The 16,024-nt window shown below is 43.9% G+C and overlaps 1 protein-coding gene across 2 annotated transcripts in view; it reads right to left on the bottom strand.

The window, feature by feature from the left end:
• Window positions 1–11,588: 11,588 nt before the first annotated feature.
• The window catches only part of LOC105500630 (Krueppel-like factor 6), a 9,051-nt gene continuing 4,615 nt past the window's right edge, over window positions 11,589–16,024 (bottom strand). For both annotated transcript variants that reach the window (XR_001000058.1, XM_011926215.1), the window contains exons 3-4: window positions 15,134–15,257; window positions 11,589–14,624 (exon numbers count right to left, since the gene is read on the bottom strand). Coding sequence is in view for 1 of the 2 variants with exons in the window: in XM_011926215.1 (XP_011781605.1) it covers window positions 14,573–14,624; window positions 15,134–15,257 (176 nt within the window). In the remaining variant the exon portion in view is untranslated. The remainder of the gene's footprint in view (window positions 14,625–15,133; window positions 15,258–16,024) is intronic.

Genomic DNA, 16,024 nt, shown 5'->3' with positions numbered 1-16,024 from the left:
TGATTATAGATTATAAAGAGAAATCAGAGATTATAAAGATAAATCAAAATTGTTGTTTGGACAAAGAGGTGTAGCAGCAGATACCCAAACCCTAATGTAGAAAAACAACTTAACAAATGACTATTTTTTCTGTTCATGCCCCAGTACCTGAAGGAGAATTGCTGCTTCTCTTCGTGGTGCCTGCCACTGCACCCAATAGTTAGCATGTGAACGTCTTGCTTGAAGTCAGCTTCTGGGTATAAAAAGAAATTTAAACATAGAAAATTCAAGTAACACCCATTCATTTACTGAAGATCTCAAATGTTCTATGATCAAGGCAAAAATCTAGTAACCGAACAGAGGATTCCCTAGTTAGTTTGAAAGCCATGCAGAAGGATGGTTTGTACACAGCCACTGTTTTTCTAGAAGCCAGGGTAGCTTATGTTTGGGATATACATAAAATACAAGTTAAAGGTGCTTTGATTTGGGAAGGGATGATGGTAGGGGAAATAAAGGTATAAACATGAAGTAACAATGGAAGTCAAAAATTCAGGTAGATAGGGTAAGAGCTGACACTGTTGCAATCGGTTCTTCATTCCCCATACATGCGTTGCCTGAGGTTTCTGAGGTCACAGAAACTGTGATGAACATGATTCAGTAGGAAACAAGCAGAACTGGGAGCCAGAATCCTGAGTTCTCCTCTCAGCTCTGATGCTGACACTGTGATCTTATTACATAAGATTAAATAACAATCGTATTTTAGATGAGTAGGCAGAGAAAAAGTCACCATGCTGAAATTGGCCAAGGGACTGAACGGAACCTGTTGTGTAGGATCTTTTTATGAGTCTAAGTTCTACAGGAGTTAGACACGATATCTGAACAGTCTCGGGTCTCTATCTTTAAGATACTAGAACTCAAAATTGAACTGGAAATTGAAGCAGAATACTCTGTTCGCTGACTGCTGAGTTCTGCCAAGAGGTAAATTTTTCTCCGGCCTCTGCAGACAGAGGCACCCTGAGCTCCTGGGATCTGGGGCAGCAGCCTCGGGGCTGTCCTGGATTTGAACGGCAAGTACAGAACTGCATCCACCCTCTCAGTAGACCTGAGCAATAGACATCCCCATGCCCACTTTAGAAACAGGAAGGTTAAAGCTCCCATGTGTTAATCAGTTCTCAAGGTTAGAAACTTCTGGAGCTGCCATTTGAGAGAAGGTCTGTTGGACTCTGAAGCACATCTGTCTTCTCATTTAAGCCCTGTGCTAGGCACTTCCCCATACAGGGTGTAAGACTGGGCTTGTTGGTAACGTCCCTGTGCTTGTAGAAAGAGGACAGAAGAGGCTGCTGGCGTGGGCCACCACACAGGGAGTGGGCTAAGAAAGAACAGTCGGAATGCAAGAGAGAAATTTCTCCAAATTCGTAACCGGCTGATTGTGCAGGTGCAAACTTTCTGATCTGTGCACACCAAAGATCATTTCCGTATTTGCCTTGTAGGTGCCACTGTTGTTGTTATTGGCTAGGGAAAGGCGACAGTATCTTTGAAAAACTGTTCTCTTGCCCTGAAGCCACTTGATATCCAAAGTTTTCTTCATCCCTCAACCACAGCAAGCACTGACCCTCACAGTGACAGCGTGTGGGCAATTCACTGTGCACTCCTGAGTTACACAAATAAGGATTGATTTGATCATTTCAAAACAAGGAGGCCACTGCAAAATTCAACTAATGCGTTTTCTTCGCTGAGAGCTCCTCCTCTGCCAGCAGTACCTGTCCCTCTCTAAGAAAAGGATTCTCAGAAGTAGGCAGATCGTAAGAGCTATGACTGATGATGAAGCAAAGATGAAAATCGTCTTCATGACTTGCATGTGCAGCAGAGGAAACCACAAGTTATTCCCTGCGAGCCGGAAGCGGGCGGATGTTTTCATGGCCAAAGGCAGCAGTCCTCATTTCCGCCTGTCATATTTTTCAGGTAACTTGCTGGAAGAGAGGGAGCAGGTGGAAGGGACGGCAAAGCACAGGCACCTTCTAGAAACAGTGAAGGGCTCAAGACATCCTGAGAACGCCAACAGCATGCGTGTGTCTGCTTCCCACCCACCCAAAATCTTTCTGTTTTTGAGTCCTGTACACCTGCAACAAGGGTAGGAGGGTAGTTTTTTAAATCATTTTCTGTGTTTTACGAAGAAGAAATTACCATTATAATCTGGATCCCATGGGACTGTGACATACATCACCCACCTTTGTGCCAGGACCGGGGCGAAGCTCCTTGCAGATACAGTTTCTAATCCTGGCAACCATCCAGCACATTTGCTATGCTCCACCCCAGTTTTACAAATGAGAAAACTGAAGCAGAAGGAGATGATGAAGCAGCCGCGTCTTATTTGAACACAATTCTCGCCGTTAAAGGTGCTTTTCCATGCATTTGCTCTTGAGAGCTCTACACCAACTCGGGAATTTAGGAAGATGAGAATTTTTCCTTCAGATAAGTAGTGTGTTGGCCCACATCACAGAGCTAGGAGGGAGCTGGGGTCTGGGACCCAGGCCTTTGAGCTTCGGTGCATTTAATTTGTTGCTGAGATCTGAATGAGTATTTCCTTGTGATTGATTACAAAAGCTTAATGAAATGGAAAAGAGTTACTAAAAGGAATGGTGGACTTGGGACTTAAAACAAAACAATGTGCCTCTAAGTTAGCCATTGGGGTAAAAGTGAAGTGAGGTCAGAGGCTCGTCAGGACTGTATTGGGCACGGCCCTGCCCTCCTCACTCACTACCCACAGCCCCTGCCAAGGAATCGCACTGGTGGAGGAGGAGCGGACCCAGCCTGCGCTGGAATGGGACACAGATCACCTGAAAGGGATTCAAAGTCCCTTTTTCCATCTCCGACACTGACTGCATCACACATTACCTCTAACTGGAAAAAGACAACATGTACTTTGCAATGTTCTGCGTTAAGACGGATACGTGATGAACAGTGACAGCTTAACTGTCTGCTTGACCTTGAAGAAAAAAAAGACGACCATTCTGTTTTAATGTAGTCAAATAAACATCAAGTGGCTTGCAAGTAAAAAGCAGGAAAAGGCAGCACTTTGTGAAAAAGGAGGTTTGGGATTTGTAGACGTTTTAATGAGTCATCTGGGAAAACCCAACGTGTGTCTTGTGTGTAAAAGACTCACATCCGGAATTTCAAAGGTTTTGCATTTAGCGTAGAAGTGATGTATTGAAACACCCAACTGTTTAAAATTTAATGACAAACATGAAACCTGCTTTAATAAGATTTCACTTTCATTTCCCTGAGTAGCTGTGTTCAGGGGCCTGTGAATCTTCGAGGAGCATTAAATGCATTTGTCAATTTGAGGGGTATCCTTTCAGTTAATATGAAGTCAAAATAAAGGACGCTCAAAGGTCCTTTCTTTCCCAGGTGGGGGTTCTTGCTGGTGTTGTACTATTGAGAACGCAATTGACAGGTGTGTGGACGTCCCTGGTCATTTTCTTCTGATGTCTAACCACGTCGTCTTTCCCACAGCCTTTCCATCTACCGAGAAAGGGGAGAAGGAAGAGAATGAAATGGAAAATGTGTGATTGGTCTTATGTAAACTCTTCTAGGCAAAACAGGAACCAGAGGAGGTCTAATATTTTGGATCAAATGAGTTGCTGGGTTTTACTTAGAGATCCAGCTTAGAATTAACGCCTCCATGCTGTTGGAGAAGAGAGCAAAGTAGTGACAACATCAGGCTCACTGTTCATTAATTTATTCATTCATTCATTCTTTGAGCATTTCTAGGGGCTGAGGAGTCAAGAGGCATTAAATTTTATCCAGTAATCCTCCCTTATCTGTGGGTTTGCCTTCAGCAGTTGCAGTTGCCTGTGGTCAGCTGATGTCCCAAAATAGGTGAGGTCTCAAAATAGGTGAATACAAGAAGAAATTGAGAGAGAGAGAGAGAGAGAGAAAGATAGAGACCGCATCACAGGTATGTATGTATAGGAAGAAAACATAGTATATATATAGGATTTCGTGCTGTCCATGCTTTCAGGCATCCACCGGGGGTCTTGAAACTTGTTCCCCTGGGATAAGGGGGACAACTGTATGCACAATTCCTTGTCCAAAGGACTCATCCTCCAGGGAGGAAGGGAGAAGGGTGAAGATGCTCAGAGCAGAGGTGGCCACCGGCTCTCCCAGGACATTCCGTCCATTTCTGGAATGTCGTTATGCTTCAGTGAGATTGTGCCGGATACTCACTACTGCTCAACGGCCACGCAGTAGAAACGAAAACAAGTGCTCTTTGTACCTTGTTCAGCTCTACCCTGAGCATTCTATGGGAGAAGCTTCAACCCTTGCCCAGAAGTGTGGACATTGCGCTGCCTCTTTCTCTCCCAGGTGTCGTTCCTGAGCAGGGAAGTTGTGATCTGGGGCCAGAATGAATGGCCCTGGTGACTTCTTACTCAACTGATCCCACACCAGTCAGAAGGGGCCACGAAGGCAGCGGCGAAGGAGCCACAGATGGGCATGAAATGGGCACACTGACCATCATGGTCACCACTGTGAGAAAGCAGGTACTGAGCCCAGTTCTGTATGACGACTGTGATGTTGGGCTGAGGCCACACTCATACAGCCTTTGCTTGGAAACGACCAGGTCCTTCATCATGCGTTGTCAACAATACATAAAAGCCGAAAGGCGTCTCACACTTGGGCTCATGCTCCGCAGGTAGCCAACATGCAAGAAGAGACAGAGGGGCTCCCAGCGTGGTGCCTGACACCTGGAGACAACCAATACTTACTGCATGCGTGAATGAAGGAAATGCGTACTTGGCTCCAGAATCGTCCGTCGCTGGCTGGCATGGTGTTCCGTTGCTCAGAGGTGAGTGAGTGAGTACGGGCTCCACTGGAAGACAGTACGACATAGATGTGGTTCGGCCACATATTTTATCAAGGTGTACCTGTGACTTCTGCAGCACATAATTCGAGAAATTGATAAAATGGCTAAACAGCGTATATTATGGTAGTTGAAAAGGTGAGTTGGTTATAACTCCACCTCTTTCTTGCAGGGTTGTATGGGTTAATGGGCTGTGTCTCGGGTTCACCCCTGCACAAGGAGAAAAATGACAACTGCCTTGTGCAACCCTGGGTCATCTCAGAAGAGCCATTCCCAGGTTTATAGCAAGCACTCTTGTTACTCAGACGGGCCGCCTGCATCAAGCCCCGAGGAAGCACTTATTAGTCGAAAAAAACAAAAAACAAAAAAAACCAGAAAACAGCCAGTGAGACTATTTTACAAACAAGTGAAGAATAGCAACTGAAAGCAACAATAACTACAATATAAATCCCTCCACAAATACTTGTGATTTCATTTCTACTAAGGATAATGATGGCGTAGAAGGCATGTTTGTGGGAGTTACGCACACGGGAAAAAAGGTGATGAAAATAATAAACCAATAAATAAACAAAATTCAATTAATCAAAACAGAACAAAATAAAATGAGCCAACCAGCGTATCTGAATGTAAGCGTAATAATTGTCATTGGACGAACCTTTGCCAAATCAAATTGGCTTCTAGCACACAGACTGATACTTTGGGATGTAAGCGGTGTTCTACCCACAAAATTCATTTAGTTGCAAAGAATGTAACAAATAATGCAATTATTCCAGAGGATCATGGTGAGACATCTATTTGGTGGTGACTTAAGCAGAATGCCCCGATTCAGAAGAGTTAGACCAGTCTCTGGATTTACGGCCACTCATGAACACTGCAGCGAATCTCTGGATTTACAGCCACTCACGAAAACTGCACTAACTCTTGGGACATCTGGGTTCCTTGTCTTTGGTCAAAATCACAGGGAATTCAACTCACTGAATCTGTTGGTCAATTCAATTCCGCCATTGGTCAGTATGATTCGGCTTTTGACAGAGAGTTTTACTCAAAGACTTGCAAAACTTCCTTCCTGCAAGATTTCAGAAGCACAGCAAGCGTTGCAAAAGGAAACTACCTTATAAATTGTACAAACCCAGCATCGTGTTCTTCACTTGTCCTTCCCTGAATCTACTGGAAAATTATGTTGTGAAACCTAAATGCAAATGAATCTTTCTTATTGCAAATTAAACACAAAATCCATTTTCATCTGAACTCAATGGGAACACAGAAATTATTTTCTTAAAAAGTAAATATCCACCACTCCGTAATAATTGTGATCCTCTATGGCTTATTTGTCACGTCTGGGGCCATGGACTCGGTCCTCTGCATACCTTACCTCTCATCCTGCAATAATCCTGAACGGGTTCCCATTGCCTCCATTTTAGAGGTAAGAAAAACACAGCTTTAAGGTTCTGAGTAACAATCCCAAAGCCAGAAATTGCTGCAATCTTTACTTATAGGTTCCATGAAGGAAGATTCCTCATTGCTTGCTCAGAACACAACAGGGTAAACGTCAACTCTTTGCAAATGTCATTCTTAGCAATTCCTTAAAAACGGTAACTCCTAGATTGCAGTACTGCTGGAAGTTTTTAAGGAAACTCACAAGCTTAAAGAAATGGCCGTGGGGTACTTGGGTAAGAGCCTCCCCACTTTCTTACCCAGGAGCCTGGCTTCCAGGTATTACCCTAGGCTGGTCATGAAGATAAGTCCACCCTTTTTTTTTTTCAAGTTACAGAGTTGCAAATATTGTAATATTTTAAATTGATAAACCCAAGTTATTTGAATGTCATCTTTGAAGTTTTTGATTTGTTTTGTTTGTTTGTGCCTTGTCTTGGTGTTAGAAGTTTTATTTTCGGTTCCGGGGCACATGAGCAGGTTTGATACACAGGTACACTCCTGTCTTGGGGGTTTGTTGTATGGATTATTTCATGATCCAGTTACTAAGCCTATGCCTCCTTAAAAGGCAAGGTTTCTGATTCCCTAAGTGCAGGGAGCTCAGCAGGTGGGGTACAATTGATTAACCTTGACCCAGGAGCTGCAGGCATGCCTTCCCCTCTTAAACCGCATAAACCTTTCTCATAGGGTGGAGAATGGGACCGGCCCTGTTCCCACAGCTGCCTCCCCTTGCCATCCTTGAGCCTTGAGAAGGAGCTGCTTACACAGCGAAGAAGGCCGGAAGGTCTGTGCCACATTCTTTGGTACCGTCTGTGGACATTACTGTTCCATGCAGCGGAGGCTCTGTTCAGCATTCGTTGATCTTACTGTACCTCCCCTCAGATCTAGGGGAACTTGCTGGGAGCCGCCTCAGAAATGGGGGACTTTCTAGTGGTCTCTTGCCCTACACGTCCTGGAGCAGCTCCTGCCTCCTGTCTCTGCCATATGACAGGGCACGATGACCTTTGAATGCACGACTTTGAAGTTTGGATCCTAAGCTGACTGTTTTAAATCAGTAGCTAACCCTTAAGTTCTCTTTGATTTACATGAACGCAATTATTTATATATTTGAATGTTGCTCAAAGGCAATTTACCATGAGGAGTTAGATTTTAAAAAAAATAAATAAAACCCAGCAAACACACATATGTGTCGTGGTGAGCCCACTTGCTCTAGCTTCTGAACTTGTGAATAAATCACCTGTTTAGGGAGGATGGTACATTGCATAGGGAGGGCGGGGGTGGCAGTGAAGGATTCTCCCATTCCCATCTGAAAGAGGATTTGGAAGGCTGCATTCCACTGCAGCCCCAACCACCCCGCTTTCTTGTCTCCTCAGCAACAGAAAAATGCCACCTGGGTCACGCTGCCTGGCTCTAGAGTGAGTTAACTGATGTCAGTGCTTGTCATTAACTATCTCGCACATCTGGAAGCAGATCTTGCACAACCAAATGACATGTGGTAAAGCGAAACTTCAGAAATCAAGGGGAACAGAGCTGCGCTTGGCTGATACATGCAAGTCACCCATAAATGTGCTTGTCGTCAACAAAGGGCAAATCTTGGAAAAATGGCGTGTAACCCTGTGTTCAGTTACCCGTTAGCCAAGCCCTGGAGCTTTGAAAGAAGCTCATTGTTTGTTCATAGCGGATCTGAATCAGGGGCTCTTAGTTTAAAAAATAATTCTAGAGACCATGTGATGATTGAGGTGTGTGTATATATACATTTTTGTATATGTATATATAAAATGCACATGCATACATACAAATACACATGTGTGTATGTATGTACATTTTATATATACACATACACATATATTTAAATACAAATACACAGTTTTTTATACAGATCATGCAAAGGAAAGTAATTAGTTTAAAAAATAATTCTAGAGATCATGTGATGATTGAGGTATATATATATTTTTTGTATATGTATATATAAAATGTACATGCACACACAAATACACGTGTGTATATGTATGTACATTTTATGTATACATGTACACATATATTTAAATACAAATACACACACACTTACAGTTTTTTGTACAGATCATGTAAAGGAAAGTAGTTTAAAAAATAATTCTAGAGATCATGTGATGATTGAGGTGTGTATATATATATATATTTGTATATGTATATATAAAATGTACATGCATACACACAAATACACATGTGTATATGTATGTACATTTTATATATATACATACACTTATATTTAAATACAAATACACACAGTTTTTTGTACAGATCATGTAAAGGAAAGTAAATGCAACTTAGTAACTGGAGCTGAAAGGGACTTGTAGGACAATGGGCATTCTGGTTAAATCTGTCTTTTAAGATTCTGTGGTGACCGTGCCGCCCAGCGTGGCTTCTCTCAGGACATGTGGAACCCATATTTGCTCTCCTCTTTGTCTCTTTTCATCCACAGACGTTTAGAGAATTCTCGTTAAAATTACTCAGAAACAGAAAGACCTTGTTATAAAATAAATCCAGTTAAACACACTTTGTTGTGTTGCCTCATTTGCATGATGCATGGGCCTCATTTTCGTCTCTCTGTATCTTAACTGTGTGCATTAGGTGATTCATGCCAATTAATGCAGGATGTCACATCTCCAATTGCTTTCTCTATCTTCTTAAACATTAAAAATAAATACGTGCCATCTGTCTCATATTCTGAAAGCAATTCAAAATGGATACTTTTGTTTTCTCAGGATTACAGCACAATTTATAGCTGGAGTGCCTCTGAATTGTGAGAAAGCTCTGTCTGCATTTCATGCATGTAATGTCATATGATGGTGGCTCCTGCAGATCGAACAGCAAAGGTTGGGTGACACCGCAGTATGGGATGGTGACAATAAGCATGGTCTTTGGCATCTAAGAGACCTGCACCAGTATGCTGAGCCTGCTGCTTCCTAGCTGTGACCTCAGGAAAGTCGCGTCGTCTCTTAGGGCCTCGGTTTTCCTCATCTGTGAAATGGATATAACATCTACTGCAGCCGTCCCCAGCCCTTTTGGCACCAGGGATTGGTTTCACGGAAGACAGTTTTTCCTCAGACCAGGGATGGTGGGGTGTGGGGGTGGAGAAGGGTAGGGATAGGTGGGGGTGGGAGACGGTTTGGGGATAAAACTGTTCCACCTTAGATCATCAGGCATTAGGCCGTTATATTCCCAGAAGGAGCGTGCAACCTAGATGCCTCGCGTGCACAGTTCACAGGAGGGTTCGTGCTCCTTTGAGAAGCTAATGCCACCAATGATTTGGAACAGTATCGATCCCTGGCCTGGCGGTTGGGGATCCGCAATCTACAGCACAAGAAGTAGGACGCGGATATCATTATCTGCATCATCATGAAATTTTGCTAGGAAAGTCATTCCGTTTGGCAAGGATGGTTGTTTAAAAGTAGCTCCTGGTGGCGTAATATTCACAGAAAAGAGGGGAGTTAGGTGTGAAAGTCGTGTTCTTTCTCCATAGCAGTTACAGCAGAAAACGAAGACACTCTCCTCCGACTGTTGTCCTTTGAGCACTCAGGTCAGCTTGGATAGGGAATGGAGCTGGTCAAGTGGGGAAACGGGAGACTTTGGGTTCATTTGTGGCTACAATAGCACTTTTCAGAAATGGTGATTTTAATTTAAAAAATGGTATGCTGTAACGCAACGAATGTCTGAATAACTTCACTGTAATAAGAGGGGCAAAGGGCAATTTGAGAAAGTCCTATTCTCCATGTGAGCACAGTTTTCCTCAACAGTGCTTTCATGTAGCACAGGAGAAAGCTTTCTCGAGCTGAGGCCAGCACTCTGAAGATGGCGAACGTGTAATTTGAAGCGCACCCTGTACTTACAGACCACAGAATTGTAGTGCTGTAGAGAATGCTGGATACATGTGACCTAGCCCTAACTATTTTAGCAATAAGCAAACTGAGGGTCGGTGTAGCTCAGCAAATTGTCCAAAGCACACAGCTCGTTCAAGCTAGAACATTTCCTTTCTTTTAGCTAGGTTTCAAAAAATTTGTTAAGCAGACTGAAATTTTTTATACTTCTATAAATACCCTAGGGTTGCAGCCGACTCCTTGCATGGCAGCGCTCCTAACAGCCTTATTTGAACATAACCTAGCTGTCCCGCACAGTCTTTCCATGGCAAAGTGGCCAAGTCTTAATAGTAGCCGAGAATGACCATCAAGACTTTATTTAGACTGTACAGTCGGGGCAATCCAACGGTGAGTCACGTTGACATGTGCTTCGGGGTAGAACACGCCCATGAATCCTGGCAATGATGTCGTCTGCTCCCCACGTCCTGCCCTACCACAACTCCCTCCAAACGGCTGCCATTTTTACCACAGTTATAGAAAGAGAATTCATTAAAACTCCTCATCTGGGCACACATCTTAACATCCCCTCTCTAATTATAAAATTAAAAGCAACCACTGTAAATTCCCCGCGTTTAGCAAAATGAAGAGCTATGAAGAGTGAGCACTTTGGCCACCTAGAGTATCCTTGTTGTCACACTAAGAAGCTGGTTCCCACGGAAACACATTGATTTACCCCATTGCTACTGGCTGGCTTGGTGTCATCTGAAAACGGACTCCCACCAGGATCAAATTGTCCTGGTCCACACAGTAAAGCAAAGCTGAGGCTACTTGCTAAACATTGCTCTAAATAACAAAAGGCTGCCTATTTTCAAACAAACTCTACATTTAATATATCTCATTGGCCTAAGAAAAAAAAAAGAGAGAGATGAACTCATTTGGCAATGATACCATCTTTTACTTTCTGCCCTCCTTCACTGCCACTGGGTTGAGGTCGTGAGAACAGCCCTCTGGCCTGGAGTCCCTCCTCCCCTCCCAGACATGCCTCAGCCAGGTGCATGGCAGGTCTGGCTGGGGAAGGCAGGCCCAGCTCTAGCTGCAGAACTGGAGCAGGCTGTGGGGGCACAGAAGCAGCAGGGAACCACTCAAGTTTGTCGTTGTGCAGATGCCTCTGCAATGCATTCCCTGGCTTGAGCAATGGAAGATAAAACCCGGCCTGTTTCTCTACTGTGCCCACAGCCTGCGGGTTGTTTTTGTCAGTCCTTGGAGAACAGTATTCGATGCATTCAGGGAGGGCAATGTCAGGCTCACCGACATCCTCTCCAGCTCCCAGGACAGGCTTTGGAAGGTGAGAGGAAGGAGCTGAGGTAGGTGAGTGGTTCTCAGGGTTGCACGATGGAGATTTCAGGAGGAACCCAGGTGATTAATGCAGCAGGAATCTGTTCCAACAACCCCCTTCCCCCAAAAAACAACCAGACTCAAGATGCTGATAAGAATTCTTTTATGTTATTCCAATAAAAAATACATTATACAGAAATATAACAATCTTGCAAAAAACAATTTCAAATAAAATCTTGTAAAACAAAATTTTACAAAAATCTTACAAAGATTCTTTAGATAACAGTGTGCTTCCAAAAAAAAAGAAATTTCACGAATAGAAATTTTTTTTTTTTAATTTCAAGCAAAAAGTTTCTGCTTGATTGAGGCTCAGTTATCACCTGAACAGAATGTACTTCTTTATGTACGTGCTAATTATGAAAATCACAGGCATTGACAGGTACGGTACCCAGCCCCACCCAGGCAAACCGCTCCGACGTGTTTCATAAGTGAGACAAGCCAGTGCAAGTTTTTTTTTTCGTCTTTTGTTTACCTTCTGGCTTAATGGAATTGTTATGGCTAAGCACACAGAAGGCCAAAAAAGGAGTTTTCCAAACCCAGCAAATCAAGTGCTTGGATTCTGAACTGCTGAAAGAAAACTGCACTTCCCCTCTAAGCAAAATGAAATGAGTTCCTTAGGTAAATGTATTCATCAGCCCAGATTTTTAAAAACAAACAAACAAACAAAAAAAAACCAGTTATGTGAGCATTAGTCATTGCTCATTTCCAGGAAGATCAAACAAAATACCAGCCCAGCCAGACTCACATGTGTGTATATATATATAAAGCAAAGAGCCACACCCACAAGCCAGCAGCTGGGTGAAATATCAGCTGTCCACGCCGTGGTATGCCAATTCGGGGAAATTACTCCTCGGAAAAACTGGAAGAATCTACATGCTGGAAAAAATAGCTTCATCTGCATAAAAAGTGTTCTACAAAAGAATCCCTCTGGTTAGCTCACTCTTAGGTTAGATCATCTAATAAGGCTGAAATTCAAAATCAAAACTTTAGTGTGTCCGAGTCCAGCCTGGGTTCCAGCATTCTATTCAGGCCCCTTCTCCATGGCCAAAGGTGCCCCATTCCAGACCTGCCCATTTGATGGACACAGCAGGCAGCCCAGAACAGATTCAAGCAAGAAAGTCCTCCGTACATCGTTAAACTAAAGATAAAGCCTCCATAAAAGTTAGGTTATAGTTTTCATTTTTACCTCCTTTATGGCCATTTTGAAATACTTCTTCACAGGCTGTGGAATTTTCTAGCTAAACATTCTAGTTTCTCCTTAAAAAAAAATTTATAAATTATCTATATACATAATATATATACACACACATACACATACTATACACACAAATATACATACACAAGAATTCTGCCCACTTTTAAAAAAAGTAGTATACTTTCTGTATTACCAACAGATAGCTAGACAGATATGTGAAACTTGTGCCTTTTAAGCAAATACATTAACATTGGGTTTATTTTTTATACTTCTGTATCTTTAATATGTGTGAAAATGTTACATATTAAATACAGCCGGTGTGTGATCTATACAATTGTTGTGCAAGGTCTATATGAAAGTCTCAAGGTGGCAGAATTGGTCAGATTTTTCCATTTTCATGTTTTCCATTTGAACACTGACAGTCAAGTTGTCTAAAGTATTGAACAAATACTGACATGTAAAGGGAGTTTCACTCTATGTTTTTGTGAAGGAGGACCTTACAAGAGATTTTTTTTCCTGTGTTATATGTTGATACAGTACACTGCCAGGTGAAAAAACAGCCTTAATTAAGCATGCATCGCCCACACCCCTGTATGAGACCCCCACATAAGGGATCGCTTGCGTAAGGCACCATTATGAAGGTCAACAGTGCATTAACAGCTAGATAACCATAAATTAGTCCTCAAGGCATAAATAAGAGAAACATAACTGCATGAGAAAACAGTTTCTAAGCGTTAGTGGTTTTATCCACCCAACTGAGAAAAATTTTAGGTTCTTAGTCTAATGAAACATTAGACCAGCAATTCCCGGCCCCAGCTTTGTGACACTCAATACGTGTCCAATTTCTTCAAAGGGCATCACACAGTTCTCCAAAAAGTTACTTCAAATTCAGAATCATTTAAAAATAATCCTGTGTTGCACAATGCCTTTCTGGAAGGGGAGTGTTACAAACTCGGAGGGGAAAAAAAATTGTAGATTGCCAGGCCCAGATGGCTAGGGGTCACTGTATTAGACAGATTAGATCTTAGCTGCTCATTAACTGGAATCAGTATTGCAGTCCTGACTTAAAAATGGAAAAGCATATAGTTCCCCAGACCATGCATGACTTTTTGTATTCTAAGGAAAAGTTAAATGGTTGTGTTATATTTGTAAATACACAGCTTATACAATGGGTTACAAATGAGCTATGTTGTAGCGTGTAAAACAAGCTACTTGACACACTGCACATTTAATAGCTGCACCAGACACTAAGAGCTCCTCTCACGCAGAAAACGGGGAGAGACGCTCTCCCTCCCCACACCACTCGCCACTCTGGGGTCCTGAGTTCCCATGCCCACCCTCCAAGATTTTCCTTCTTTTTTTGTTTTTATTTTTGTGTTTTTTTGATTTTTGTTTTTTTCTAAGGTGCAGACACCCTCTCCCCCCACCCCCGAAAATGACTGGTGGTCATCTCATCTCATGGTATACTCCTTACACGCAGAACATTCAAACTCCTTTTTTTCCATCTCTTGCGGTCTTGCTCACCACAAGGAAAAAAGTTGGCCTCATCATACAGTCAGTAATAGATCCTCAACATACAATCAACCCAACCATTAACATTCTCAGTGTGCATGCTCATGCCAAAGGCTTACTTGCCACTCGGAAGGTCAGGTACCAGTGGCGAGTCCAGGATCACCCACATACCATGCACCCCGGGTGCTATGCCGCTTCTTACGGGACTGTTTTAGCCCTCGAGAGACCTTCCAAGGAGAGGCCCTGGAGGCAACTGGGCAGGGTGTAGAACGGCATGCTTTGGCTGGAACACGCATCCCTCCTTCCACGGCCGGCTCTCAGCCTGGAAGCCTTTTAGCCTACAGGATCCACCTCTCTGCTCCCTCAGAGGTGCCTCTTCATGTGCACGGCCAGGTGGTCAGACCTGGAAAAACACCTGCAGGGGCAAATCAGAAGCACAGAAGTTAGGTTCCCAGCCTTGCCAGCGTTCCGGCCCAGCACCCTCCCCTCCCTGCCCTGCCCAGCCTAACCCCCTGCAGGGAAAGATGTGATTCTCCTCCCAAGCCTCAGCATCTTCAGGGACAGGAGACACCAACTGAGAGGAATGTGAATTAAAAATGTCTCCCCTCAGTGGCTGGAGGTTCTCTGGAGAATCGGAACGGACTTCATTTCTAATTCTTCAAATACGAAAACTGGCGAAAGGCCCATTTCCAAACACTATCAATAAACGGACTCCAATGTCAGGTGTATTTGGAACAGCTCTTCCTAACCACGGACCATGAGCACACCAGAAACTTTCTAAAGAGTCCCAGGCTTGAAAAGAAATGTTCACACATCGGAAACTGCGTGCCTTCCTTCACACGTGCCCTGCACGCCTACATAACCCTGGTCGTCACATTCCCAAGGCCCCACGCTCCCTGCCCGGCGTCGTCCTCAGGCACGTACCTGTCACAGTGGGAGCATTTAAAAGGCTTGGCCCCGGTGTGCTTTCGGAAGTGCCTGGTTAACTCATCATTTCTTGCAAAACGCCACTCACACCCTTCCCACGAGCATCTGTAAGGCTTTTCTCCTGCGGAGAGAGCACAGGACAAGCGGCCCATGACTTCACTGACCCACGGACAGAAGGGGGAAAATTCAACCACACACACGGCGGTGGGATGCCAGGTCAGGGACCCAGTGGCTTCTGGCATCGGTAACACACTTCAGTGAAGGGCTACAACTGGCAGCCTCGGAGAGACAACAGGAGCTCTCTCCTGACCCAGTCTCAGGCCTCCCACTGCTGTCCAAGGGACACGGCTTCGGCAAGGCCCATGGTGCTGTAATCAACGTTAACGTGGAAGAATGACCACGCCTCAGACCAGCAAAATGCTTGCGGGACGAGGTGTCAGCCTGCCGGCCGCACGGCCCCCGCGAAGGCAGAGCAGGCCCTAGCATCATTCTCTACATGGCAAGCGAACAACCGGGTTGACTTCGTTCCTTGGTCAAATCATAAATATGAATTTACTACAAGCGCTACCTGAGAAAACCAAGTTGCCAAGCCAATCCTGGGGGATGCTGAGACAGGCCTGGGCCTGGATTTCAGGCCACCCAGATCTCAATCTCAGCAGTCACCAAGCCTGTCTGGGACTGACTCTCAGCAATTTGCTCTCCTACTGATAAGAGGAGAGTCTGCATCACCTGATCACTAAGACCTTTCCCAGCTCTAAATTTTCTGATTCCTCACCAATTATCCTAGAAGTATGTCAGGGTATTTTCAAATGGTACTTTCACCTAAGGTACGGCATTTCATTAAGAAATTGTTTCGGCCGGGCGCAGTGGCTCAAGCCTGTAATCCCA

Source organism: Colobus angolensis, unplaced genomic scaffold (genome assembly GCF_000951035.1).
Source record: "Colobus angolensis palliatus isolate OR3802 unplaced genomic scaffold, Cang.pa_1.0 Scaffold674, whole genome shotgun sequence".
Classification (NCBI taxonomy): Eukaryota; Metazoa; Chordata; class Mammalia; order Primates; family Cercopithecidae; genus Colobus; species Colobus angolensis.
This window is presented reverse-complemented; position numbering and strand designations above follow the sequence as displayed.